Source organism: Ammospiza nelsoni, chromosome 15 (assembly GCF_027579445.1).
Source record: "Ammospiza nelsoni isolate bAmmNel1 chromosome 15, bAmmNel1.pri, whole genome shotgun sequence".
Lineage (NCBI taxonomy): Eukaryota > Metazoa > Chordata > Aves > Passeriformes > Passerellidae > Ammospiza > Ammospiza nelsoni.
Genome location: NC_080647.1, coordinates 6101266 through 6114498, shown reverse-complemented (window position 1 = coordinate 6114498; position 13233 = coordinate 6101266). Strand labels below are relative to the sequence as shown.

General features: G+C 53.4%; 1 protein-coding gene across 1 annotated transcript in view; it reads right to left on the bottom strand.

Moving 5' to 3' along the window:
• Window positions 1–13233, bottom strand: part of OPHN1 (oligophrenin 1) — a 51955-nt gene that overhangs the window by 31973 nt on the left and 6749 nt on the right. Inside the window, exons 2-3 of the mRNA XM_059482793.1 lie at window positions 4130–4225; window positions 118–179 (exon numbers count right to left, since the gene is read on the bottom strand). Of these exons, the coding sequence (XP_059338776.1) occupies window positions 118–179; window positions 4130–4225 (158 nt within the window). The remainder of the gene's footprint in view (window positions 1–117; window positions 180–4129; window positions 4226–13233) is intronic.

Here is a 13233-nt window from a genome sequence, read left to right as displayed (position 1 = left end):
AGCACATTCCCAGTGCTCCCAGCTTCCCTCTGATGAGAAGCCTGACACAGAGGCACATGGTGCTGTGGCTGTGATTTGGCATTCAGGAATGACAGAGCCCAGTTCCCATCTCCTTACCATCATGGACCTCTCCAGCTCCACTTCTTGCAGCAGCTCTGCAAACTCCTTAAAGGACTCGGCTGTAAGAAAAGAAGAGGCTGGTCAGGGGAGCTGGGACATGGCACTGGATGTGGCACTGGATGTGGCACTGGAGTGTGTGACACATATCAGGACACCCCAATGTGGCTGCACCCCCAGCATGGCCATCTAAAGGCTGACAAAAAACCAAGAAGAGGTGGCTTCTTTTGGCAGAAACTGAGTGAGGCAATGCCAGGGGCAGCATGGCCTTGAGGGGTATTTATGTATGCAAGGGACAGGAGGGTCTCACACCCAGGCAATGAAGGAGTGAAGGCCCTGGGAAGGTGAGAGGATGTTAATGAGGTTTTATTAGGAATTGTGTTATAGAGATGGCAATATAGGTAGCAGAGAAGGGACAAATGCAGGGAAAGCCAAACAGGGGGAAGGGGAGCTGGCATCCCCAGGGCCTGCAGCAGGGCATTTTGGGCAGGACAGGGGTGCCTGGCCTGGCACCACCACAATGGACCTGGCACCTCTGTCCCAGGAAGAGCTGCAGGGGCTTGCCAGGACCAGGACAAATGTGTCAAATGAAAATGGCCTGAAATGACAAAGATCACATGCAGCACCAGGAGGCACAAAGTCCGTGTACAGGAGGAAAGGCAGCAGGTGTAGACATGGTCACAGACACAGACACCACTCCCTAAAATCTCAGCAGTGAAACAAAAAGATCTCATTGATAAGCAGTTGGAGTCCAACTACAATAAAAATAGCACGAAACTTTTCCTTTAACAAACTGAAATAACAATAATTCAGCCTGGGGAGATAAAGAACTAAGTGGGAGCAGCTGACCCCACACCAAGGGGGGAGCATGCAGCCCCTCTCCCTGCCCATCAAAGGAGAACTTGGGAAGGGGCTGAATTTGTCCCAGGGGAAGAAACCCCTCAGCAGGAGAGCACTGACAGTGCCAAGCCAAACTCCCCTCTCTCTGGGCTGCAGGCAAGGCTGGGCAAACTCCTGCCCATGCAGGTACTGTGGCTGTGTGCTGGCTGCCTGGGGGAACACCCTGATCACCCCCGTGTATCTGGGAACTACCTGGGAATTAGCTGGGAAAGTTTCTCACAGCTCCAGCCTGCTCAGCACAGAGTGGGACAGGTCTGGTGGGTCCCAGGCTCCCCCTGGCCCTGGTAGGAACATCCCAGAGTGGCTCTGTGAGACCCCAGAGCTCTGCAGTTCAGACCCTCCCTCCCTGCTGGGCTGGGTAGGGCAGGGCAGGGCAGGGCAGCACATGAGGGGCACAGCAGCTGTACAGCAGTGCAGGCACAGGATTAGCTTGTCCCTCAGGTCAGGGAGAAGGTGCTCCTGTGCTCCCTGTGCAAGCTGAGAGTCCTCTCCCCTCAATCACAGCAGCACCTTGGGAGAGGTACCTGTCCTAAAATCCAGTGTGAGGATTCATTCTGCAGCTGCTGAGACACACAGAAGGGAACAAACAGCCTGGTGACACGGGCACTCAGCTGGCAGTGGCACAACAGACCTTCCTGATGAGTCAGGAGCTTCTGAGCTCTCCTCCAATTGCTCCAGCACCCAGCAATGCAATGGCCCTACAGCTCATGGTGCTCACACCCAGGGCCACACGTGGCTGTCACTGTGGCTCCCCAGGATGGTGGAGTGCACAGACACCAGGGGCCTGAGCCAGGAAAAGAATTATCACAGGGAGAAAGAACCCAGCCCCAAACTTACAGGGAAATATGTCAGTGCATAAAATGTTCCCTCACCATTTTTTCCCTTTGCTCTACAGGAAGAGCCCAGGAACATGTTTCCTGGCTCCAGTCACAGAACAGCCCACTGAGTTTGACCTGCACCACACACAAGGCTCAGATCCTGCTGCCAGCCCAGCAGTGCCTGGGGTGGATCTGTGCTCCTGGCCTGGGTCAGACTTTGCCAGCCCATGCAGGGCAGTGTGGAGCAGGGGGGCCACCAGCAGCCACAGCCTGCCCAGCCACACCTGGGCAATGACACCTGGAAATGCCAGAGTGACTCTGCTGGGCAGCCAGAACCATTCCAGGAAGGTCCTTACAGGATTCCATGTTTCCATGCCTGGAAGGGAAGAACGTTCCCCCCCATCTCACTGCCCCTCCATCTCTGCAGGAGCTGCTGATTTGTGTCCTGTGAGGTGACAGTGGAGGAGCTGCAGCTGAGGGGTAACACAGGTGCATCCATGACCTCTCACATGCCCAGGGGAAAGTGCTGCTCACCACAGACAACATCAGCCCAGTGTCCTGACTGCCACCTGCAGTGTCCCCGCTGCCACCCGCGCGGGTGCCAGGCTGCTCTGTGCCCACACAAGGAGAGAGCAGTGTGACTTTAGCTCTATTTACAACCCAAACACGTTCTCTTGCAGAGCATAAGAAGTGCCTGGAAGTGTTGTGCTTCCCTCCCATGCCCTGCACATGAAATGAGCTCTGCACTCCCACGCAGCCCCCTGGCACCCTGGCAGATGGAAGCTGCTGTGTCAGGAATAAGGAAGCCTCAACCCCTGCAGGCACACCAGGGCCTGGGTGGGAGGAGAACACAGCCCAGGCTTCTTCACAGGGAAGCTGGGGACCTCTTCTTGAAAAATCAAAACAAATCCTCCCCAGCAAAACTGAAGGGAAACACGCTCCTTTCACCACGGAGAGTTTTACATCTGCTCTCTTGCTCTCCCCCATCCCACACTCCCTTTATTCAACCTCTGTCATTCCCAGCAGCCTTGCCTGGTTGTTGGAGCTTTGTTCCTTCCAGCCAAGAGGAGGGACACTCCTTTCCTTGCATGGCTGTTTGCCTCAGACCCCTCAGCTCCCAGGAGGGGCATTTCCATGGCAGAGTTCCCCCCTCCCTGACCCGTGTGTGTTTGGAAGCTCAGACCTCTGCTGCCATTACATTTGGAGGCTGATTCATTTCCAGTGGGTTTCACCCAGAGACTTTCCATAAAGGAAACAAGCTTTGGAGGGGCAGGCTGCAGTCTGCTTCACGTGGCTTTAAATACAACAGCCCAAGGAACAGGCTCTACTTCCTTCCCCTTCTGACAGCAGCTGAGAGATCTGACACCAGCAATGTCACACTGCTGCCACTCTGCAACCACTGCCTGACAAAAGCTGGTTTCCCTTTTTACCCCTCTGTGCAGCCCTTGGGAGCAGCCTGGAAAAGACCCTGTGCCTTGTGCCGCACCCCATGAATGCCCTGTGAATTCTCCAGCCTGGTGAATGCCCTGTGAGACTGTGGGCAGCCCCAGCTCCTCAGCCCAGGCAGGAGGAACAAGTGTTTTGTGTGATGGGGCAGGGTGACAACCTTGGGGGCTGAGGATGCTCTGCTGTCCCTCCTGCAGCCCCCTGTCACCCCTGCAGAGTGTACTCACCTCACTAAACCAAGAGCAGATTCATGTGAAACGTGCAGGGTTTGGGGCATTAAGGCCCCCAGGCTGTGGATGCTGAGTGACTCCCAGAGCTGAGCTGGGGGAGGGCAGGGATGTAATACAGCTCCAGGATCACTAATCCCCAAGCAGATGTGCAGGCAGCAGCCCTGCAAGGCTGCCCAGGGCACAGATGGCCATTGTTTTCCGTTTGAGACACATCCAGCAGCCCTTTTCCCCAGCAGTTTGCGGCCTGGTGCCCTTGCAGGGCAGCGTGGGGCAGTTTGTTCCAGCACAGCAAAGGCAGCTCTGGGAGCAGCACCCAGAGCTGGGCTCACTGCAGCTCTGGGAAGAGGGGCTGGCTGGGAGGTCAGTACCACACTGCCTCCTCCCCAGCACCTGGCAGCACAGAGCAGGCCTGGAGCCATGGAAAACTTCTGCAAATTATCCGCTGAATTGGGAATGTGAAACTCGACCCGTGACTGCTCAACTTCAGAAAATAAGCTGTGGAAGAGCTGCCTGGAACCCAGCTCCTGAGGCTGCTTAAAAACCATCAGGCAGGCTAATTCCTAGAGAGGGAGACTGTTCCAATTGCTGGAAATCAGCTTCAAAAAGCAGAGAACTCACCAATATTGATCTCATCATCTGTTAGTGTGTCACCGATGAAGTCGAACTGGAAGGACTGCAGAGTCTGGGAGAACTTCTGCACTGCTGAGGAGTACCCTGGAAAAGGACAGAGCAATCAGCTGTGGGTTTCTGCAATTGTTCTACAGAGGCTGCATGTCCTAGGAATTTATCCTGATGGAACAAGACCAGAGGAGAGTGGTTATGAAAATCCACAGGCATTGGGAATTTCAGCGCTGCAGAAAATGCTGCAGCATTAATAACCCTCAGAGGCTGCAGAGAGAATTGGATTTGGGTTTTTTCTCTCTCTGAAAAAGCTTCTGCAGCACTAATGGATGCACCACACGGTACAACAACTGATCAATGGCCTTGTGTCCAGCCACAGACAGGAAGGGACACTTCCCTGCAGGAAAACATTGAGGAGATACTCCAGGGCTCTGTGCACCAGCATAGCTCCTTGGAGCACAGGGGCTGTTGAACAGGCTGGCCACTGTTCACAGAAATTGTTTCATAATATAGGAGAAAAATCTGTAGAGTCAGAAAATAAATGTGAGGGAAAAGGCAGGACTAAAAATAACTGTTCCTCTGTGGGGTCATGGACACAGGCAGGCCCTGAGGGAAGGACAGTGCCACAGAGCACACAGCTGAGCCAGGAGCACCCACAGATGGCCCTGGGACCTGCTGCTCCTGCTGGTGAGGAACAGTCTGGGCTGGAAGCAGAGAAATGGCCTGATGTTTCCTGTGGCTCAGTCCAAATTATTTTTGGACCTTGCAGAGAAGTTTCTGGCCCAAAGGATGCTTTGTGTCTTTGCACCCTGTGTGGCTGCAGGACGTGTCTGGATGGCGTCTGCTGGCATTGGCAGAGGGGCCCTGGGACGTGACAGTGACACCAGCACAGAGCCTGACCCAGGGCCAGCAGGGACAGCACACTCACTGCACTGACCACATCACCCTGCACAAAGATACAGCAATTCCTGAGATACAAACAGAAAGTGAGGCTGCACTTGCCTGACCTCAGAGAGGAGCATGCAGGCCACAAAAAGAAAAGCAAGGGAATAATGTAAGACTCTGATTTGCATTGCTACTTCTAATTTGGGACTCCAGCTGTGGGCACAGTCCCAGGCTGGACTCCTTTGTGGCAGGGCACAGAGACGGGACTTTGAGAAATTCATGAAATTACAAGTGGGGAAGATGTGACAGCACAGACCTTATGGGCAACCAGCTCCCACCACTGCTTTGCCAAGCCAGCACCATGACTGCTGTATAGAGGAACTTGGTGTACATGGATGGGTTTTTTTGATTTGAAAATAAAACTTACTACTGTGGTGGCAATCATGGGATGCTCTGAAATGCTGCTATGAAGGAGAGAGAAAAATTGGACAACATTGAAATAAATGAATGTTGGGGAAAAGAAATCAAATGGCCTGTGTGGGACACTGGCAGGCCCCCAGACCGCCCTGCTTCCCCTGTCCCCAGGTCAGGAGCTCCTGCCCTCCCCAAGGTCCCTGGGCAGGCAGGGGTGGGGGCACTGCCAGGTCCCCAGTGCAGGCTCAGAGTGCAGTCCCTGCTTCTCCCTCAAAAGCCTCGTTCAGCAGCTCCCTGATGGGTCAAACCTTGGCTCCTGAATGGGCAGATTCAGGCCTGAATGTCGCTATTTAGCCCCAGCTGCCAGGGGCTGGAGCACGTAAATGGGTGAACTCTCACAGAACGATGTCATTGACTTGATGGAAAACCTCAGCAAATAATTCCCCCTCAGTGCCCCAGAGCTCACTCAGGCCAGGCTGGAGGCTCATTCAGCCCTTGCTCAGGGGAATCTTTGTTCATCCCCTGCAAATCCCCATCACCATCACCATCCCTGACGCTGCTGTGGCCCCAGCCAGCCTCTCCCCTGCTGCTGGTCACAGGTGATCTTCAATCCTTCCCTCCCAACACTCCTCCCAGCCCCGTGCGTGTCTTTGAGCCCCTCTGAAAGCAGCAGCACCCCCATCTGTCTGTCTGTCCGTCTGTCCCCTCCATGGGTGCTGGCTGGGGGCAGGTGACAAAGCACACAGCTCCAGTGTACCCGTGAGCACGGCAGCACACACAGGTCCCAGGGGTGGCACCTGGCAGGGACAGAGGGTCTCCATGTGCTGTGTGTCCCTGTCAGCCAAGAAGGGAAGGAGGGAGAGAGGGAGGGGGGTGTGAGCCCGTACCCTGCGTGCTTGGCAGGCTCTGGAGGAGCTCCTAATGGAAACCAGGCTTCTCCAGAGCAACACAACTCCACTCCCACACGTAGAGAGCCTTGGCTGAACATTGGCTCCTGACAGAGCTCCTGTGTGCATGCACAGGGCAGCATCGCTGCTGCTGCAGCACTGCCACAGCCCTGGGGTGTGAGTGGGACACAGCACAGGGATCAGTGACTGCTGGCACTGCCACAGCCCTGGGGTGTGAGTGGGACACAGCACAGGGATCAGTGACTGCTGGCACTGCCACAGCCCTGGGGTGTGAGAGGGACACAGCACAGGGATCAGTGACTGCTGGCACTGTGGGACAGCCCTGGGGTGTGAGAGGGACACAGCACAGGGATCAGTGACTGCTGGCACTGTGGGACAGCCCTGGGGTGTGAGAGGGACACAGCACAGGGATCAGTGACTGCTGGCACCATGGGAACAGAGGATGTCCCCACTCGGGGTCTGTGTCCCTGCAGGGCCCAGCACCAGGCCCTGAGGCAGAGAACCAGTGTCAGTGCTCAAACACACTCGGTGGGATGTTGCCCCTTCCCTCAGTGGCACCCGAATGGCAGTGGGGACTGGTAACACCCCATCAGGCAGGACAGGGGTGCTGGGGAGAAAGGAATAAGCCATGGCCACAGGAAAGAGTCTTGACCACAGGAAGGAGCCAGCAGGAAAAGATTTGCTGTGGAAAAGCAGGGCTCCATCCCACGCTAGGAGAGATAACTCTGTGTTCTCCCTTGTTTCAACTGTTGGAAATGTTTCCCCACCAATACAAACACTCATTTGCCAAAGGCTGCTGCTCTGCACCCCCAGAGCCTGGCAGGAGGCAGAGGCAGCTGCAGGGCCTGTCCTGCTCCCCCAGCACCAGAACCAAGGACCAAGGAACAGTGCCATGCTCCAAGCTGGAATATCCCTGTGAACAGCACTGCCCCACAGACCCTGCCTGCTCAGCCTGTTTCCATGGAAACACACCAAAATTAATTTCATCAGGAGTCCTCAAGGACCCCTCTCCCTTCCAGCCTCAGGAAGCAATGCCAAATATCACCATTTGTGGTTACAATAATTTACTCTCCTAGTCAAAGTGAAGTTCCATCCCTGCACAGAGTGGTCCCAGCCAGGCTGTAGGGCAGGAGTGGGGGGCAGCAGTGCCAGCCATGCCAGCCTCAGGAGGCACACACAGAGCTCAGGGCTGTATTTATGTGTGGATAAACACATCTCCAGAGCCAGCAGCTCTGGAAGGATGTGCCTCACAGCTTGCTCAGTAAGGACCTATGATTCTCACTTCAAACTTTGACAGCAACCACAGGTAACCAAAAACCACAAACCAAAAAGTGCTGCTACCGCTGCAAAAGCCACAGGTCTTTGACAAAACACAATCAGAGCCCCAAACCAGGCTGTGCTGCTGCTTTTTCCTCCAATGCTTACAATTTAAACCAGAAGGAAACCATCACCACAGAAAAGAACCCTGGGGGAACAGGGTGAGCAGACACAGGCAGAGAATGGGGCACCGAGGTGCTGCTGAGGGTCTGCAGTGCTCGAGGTGCCACAGGTGCACAGCCTTAATTAGTTTTACTAATTGCAACCCAGGTCACGGTCTGTGTGACTGCCATGGTCCTCTGTTCCCAAGAGAGGAAACCATGCCCCTGAGCACACAGAAATGGAAGTGGCTGTGACAACCAAGCAGTGACAGCTACGGGGACCAGGAGGATCCTGAGCCAGGACAGGAGGGCCCTGCCTGGGCTGCCTCACTGAACACCACAGGGACACAATTGGACATTGGGTGTGACACAGGGGCAAAAACCAGCCTGATTTCTAGAAATAAACACTTGGAAAACCAACAGAACATCTCCAACTGTGCAGGGGAGTGGGTGTGGAGGGTACACATCACATTGGCCAGGGCCAGGCTGCCAGCACCCTCACCCCTGTTATCCACACCCCAATAGCCCTTGTTTAAATGACACTGTGCAGCAGCTGGAATACAGCACCACTCTGCTTCCTAGGAAACAGCCAGGTGGGAACTGCTGCTCCTCCAGAAGCTCAGGGCCAGAGCAAGCAGTGGGTTCAGCAGCCCTTTGGCTAATCCTCATCACATGCTGCTCCCAGGGAGCAAATTAAGGAGGAAAAAACAAAATAAAAATACCACCCCTCTACTCATCATCTTTGCAATCATTGGCCATGACACTTTCAGTGCAAAGGCAGTCCTGAGTTTAATCTGATCCAGCTGAGCAGTGATGGGGCTGCAGCATCCCTGCCCCGCTCCTAGGAAAGGACAGGATGTCCCAGCCCACACTGGAAGGTGGGAAGTGACTTTCACTGCTCTCCCTGCCTGCACCTACACATGGACAGCTCAGGGAAGAGCAGCCAACAGGGATTTCCATGGGGAAAAAGGCAATTCCTGAGGTTCTGCATGTGCCCAACCCACAGAGTGCAGTGCCAGAGTAATTCAGTCACAGCTTCAGCTCTGAATAAAACCCATAAGGAATCAACAGGGAAAACACAACCTGGGTTTGATTGTGGCAGTGCAAATAACCTGAGCAAAGCTAAGCAGGAGCTCCATCTTGCATTTTGCTTTCTTATTCTCCAGCTTGAAAACAGAACTATCAAAGCTGGCCACACACACTCTCCTTTCAAATAAGCAAACAAAAGAATATAAAATTCACTCTGCCCTTAAACAAGGGCATTTTAAGACATGAAAATTTTCAGATTGGGATCTCACCCCTGGAAATCCATTTTTGTCAGGGAAAGGTTGCAAGACCCTGACACACAGCAGCTGAGGACACACCTACATCTCCTACCAATGGTCTCTATGGGTGATTTTCTCCTCCCTGGTGGAGAGCTGTGCACAGCATACATACAGCCTGAGAAATTCCACTTTTCCCAGCATGCAGAGAGATGGCTGTGATTCCTAAGGAGACAATAATGTGCCCATTGTTACCAACTCCTGCCAAAGAATTCCCCATGGGGAGTTGCATCACTAAGGAGAGGGAACTGATCACCATCACCACCCTGGGGAGGAGGTTCTGGACACAATACCCAACCCACTGCTCCTGGGGAATTCTCTGTCCTTGCAGCAGAGTTTTAGGAGCCAGCACACAAAGAAAGTGGCCAAGGGGCCAGACTCTGCTCCAAGGTGTTGGATTTACACTGCATGAAGCCCCCAGTCTCTGTCCCACAAAAACACCTCAGCCTGGAAAGCCATGAGCTACCCCCCAAGCCCAGATGTGCCATCAGGAGCAATGAGCCCTGACTCATGGAACACTCCCAAATACTCCACAGCTGCTCAAACACAGAAACGTTAATTTGCTCAGATGAGAATACAAATATAACCTTCCAGTTAGCCTCTAGGTAGTCCCAAATCCACAGGATCCTGCAAGGACTGCAGCCCAGAGGGGAGATGCTCACCACCAGGGATCACAGAGTGGCCCAGGACAGGCAGTGCCTGGCACTGACCCAGGCCAAGCCGTCCCCTGAAGGCTCTGTGGGGACTCAGAAATCCTGACACATTGGACAAAGGCCATTTTTCCCACACTGACACGGGTTTTCCACTTGCCAGGAGTAAGTGGCTAGCGTGAAGTGCTAAAAATAACTTGCTATATTTAGCTGTGCTTTACAAATCTCTTGTGAAGGAATTGAGTGGATGTCTCACACTGTCACACATTTACCTCTCCTAATCAGCTCCTCATTGACTGAGTTGTTCATAAACTGCTGCTTCCCTTTCACAGCCAGTCCAGCCCAGGCTCCAGGCATTAGAGCAGGGCTGTGCTCCCAGTTAAAGGACATTTCTCAGTATCTCTCCCTGACCAGTGACCTTTTGCTCTGCTAGTTGGCTACCTGCCCTCTGGACCATCACCTCCACTCACACATCCCCCTCCCACCCTCCACAATTTCTGTTTCCTATCCTAAACTTCAATCTTTTATTATGAATTATTCTCCTTGCCCAGCCAGCCTTGTGGGAAGTGCCCAAACGAGCTTGACAGGCTTATTTTCTTATTTACTGTTAAATTAAATACCCAAGGAGCCAGACAGCAAGGGTTCACACTCATCACACAATTCTCACGCCTGCTTTATCTCCCTCATTGCCTGAAGAAAACCGGCTCTGCAGAACCTGCCATGCTCCAGATGAGCTGGCAAAAGTTATGAGGCTGCACCTCAAAGCTCAAGGCAGTTAAACACACACAGGGGCTCTCCTGCATGCCTGGAGCACAAGAAGATCATGGGTCTTCTCACCAACAGCTTGGAAGTTTGGCAACATATCAGCCCAAAATCCCAATCAAACAAAAAGCAACCAAGCAAGACTGGAAGGACAACAAAGTTTTGGGGTATATTGGTCTGTTTTGGGGAAAATTGGGAGGGAGTGATGTGAGATGCAGCTTCTAGGAGAAGGATGCACTCTCACCCTCCCTGGGGTTAAATTATTCAGCATCTTCTTCCCAAGACCTCCACAGTGACAGATCCATTGATCAGGAAGAGAATCATGCAGCAGAGCCACATTTCAAAGCAAAGACGTGGAGCACAGCATTCTCCCAGTGACACTCACTGGCTTGTACTGCTTTCCTAGAGAGCACCACTTCAGCCTGTACATTTAATATTTTTATAAGAGACAGTGTGCTGCATGATTTGTTTTCATGATTTTTGCTTCTGCAACACAAGGGCAGCACAGGATGCTGCAGCACAGCCTCCTGCCTGGCCCAGCTCAGCCAGGGCACCCCTGCTCTCCCCACAGCAGCAAAATTCCTACTGGCATCAGCACTTCCCTTAGTGCTCCTCAGGATGAGCCATGGGTAAAGCTGCACTTTGGAAGCCTGAACTTCTCAGAGATTAGTTTTTTCCCCTTTGTCATTTTGCTGGCCTTTCAAATCAACCTTACAGCCCTGCAAAGCTGGAGGAGTTGCTTCAGCAAAACTGGGAAGAGACACAAGGCAGCCAGCCCAGAACACGTGGCCAACTGAAACGGGAGTTAAGAAAAGATGAGCTGCCTTAGAAATCAGCAAAAGTGGTGAAATGCACAGTAAGAAATAATGCAACTCCTGGGGTTGCAGAGGCAGAGAAGAGTCACAAAACGCTGTCACAGTTCTTGGTTCACCACAGACCAAGCCCAACCAGGGTTGCTGCCACACCTGCAGGAATTTCAGACCAGCTGGTGTCCCAATCCAGTCTCAGCACAGCAGGGATTGCTCAGCACTGCCCTGGGGCACAATGAACCTGGGTGCAGGAGGGACAGCCCAGCTGGGGGACAGTGCCCGGCTCTGTGGGCACCAGAGCTGCTGCTGGAAGTGGTGGCAGCTCCTGAGCTGGGCAGTCAGCAGCTCCCAAACCCTGCACAGGAGGCTCCAAGGGTGGCAGCACCCTCAGCTTTCTGAGAACTCCCAGCACAGAGGCGGCTGGGTGCAGCAGGGATGGCCAGGTGAGCGCTGGGTGGGGATGGTGCTGCCAGGAGACCCCTGGGGATGGCAGTGCCAGGTGAGCTGTGGCTGAGGGTGACACTTTGGGGCTGGAAGCCAAGCAGGCAGCCAGCTGGAAGCAGGGTGAGGCTGGCAGGTGGCTCTGGCTGCTGCACCTATTTATACACCTGATGTGGGACATCACTGTCCCACAGAAGGCAGTCACCACCTTCAGAGTGCCAGCCTGGGGACAGTCCTCAGGCTGGGGAACGAAGAACAGGCTCTTTGAAAAATAAAACCAAAAATACACGAAGCTGAGCCATGGAAAACAAATGGATTTTGCCCTCCCTTGGGAGGAGTGAGCTGTCAGGGAGGGGCAGCAGCTGCTTTCCCGGGGGCATCAGGAGAGCAGCAGGGATCCCTGCAGTTCTCCAGGCTGTCACTATGATATTTTCTGAAAAATCCCTTTGCTAGGATTTTTCTCTTGAGAAGCTTCAGAAGAAAAGAAAAACAATATTTATCTGCTTCTATGGAATGCAACAGGTGAATCTTTGATTGGTTAATGTTGGTTGTTTCTAATTAATGGCTGATCACAGTTAGCTGGCTTGGGCTCTCTGAGAGCCACAAGCTTTTGTTATTAATTGTATTCTATTCTTTGCTAGGTTTCTAGTGAAAACTTTAATTCTATTCTTTTAGTATAGTTTTAATATATAATTTTAATATATATATAATTGAATATCTATATAATTTTAATATAGTTTTAATATATCATTTTCTTAATGCAAATATTAATATATCGATATATTAATATATTCATATATATAATAAAATAATAAATCAGCCTTCTGAAACATGGAGTCGAGATTCTCGTCTCTTCCCTCGTCCTGGGACCCCTGTGAACACAGCCACACCACCCAGAGCTCCCCGAGCAGGCTCCTGGCACGGAGCTCTGGCTGAGCTGCACACAGGGTGTGCTCCAAATCCGCGGCTCCCGCTGCTTCACAGGACGGACACGGGGAAAACAAACATGAAAACAACGGACTGTTATCCGGGGCAGAGCAGAGCGATCCCCACGGAGCCGTCTCATGATCCGCATGTCCCTGCAGCCCCCCTTCGCGGGCAGGGCAGGCTCCGGCGGGCGCTCGCTCCAAGCTCCGATGATTTCAGAGTTTCCCTCGATACGGGCGCAGCGGGGCTGGGCAGGGGCCCGCTGAGTCACACAGCACAGCACAGCCAGGGAGGGAGAGACCCCTGAGCCACCAGGGCGGCTCAGCAGCGATTCGGGGCGGGGAGGGACCGCATCCCTCCAGATCCAGCTGGGAATGTGCATCCCTCCGGATCAGGCTGGGAATGCGCATCCCTCCGGATCAGGATGGGAATGTGCATCCCTCTGGATCCAGGCTGGGAATGCGCATCCCTCCGGATCAGGCTGGGAATGTGCATCCCTCCGGATCAGGATGGGAATGTGCATCCCTCTGGATCCAGGCTGGGAATGCGCATCCCTCCGGATCAG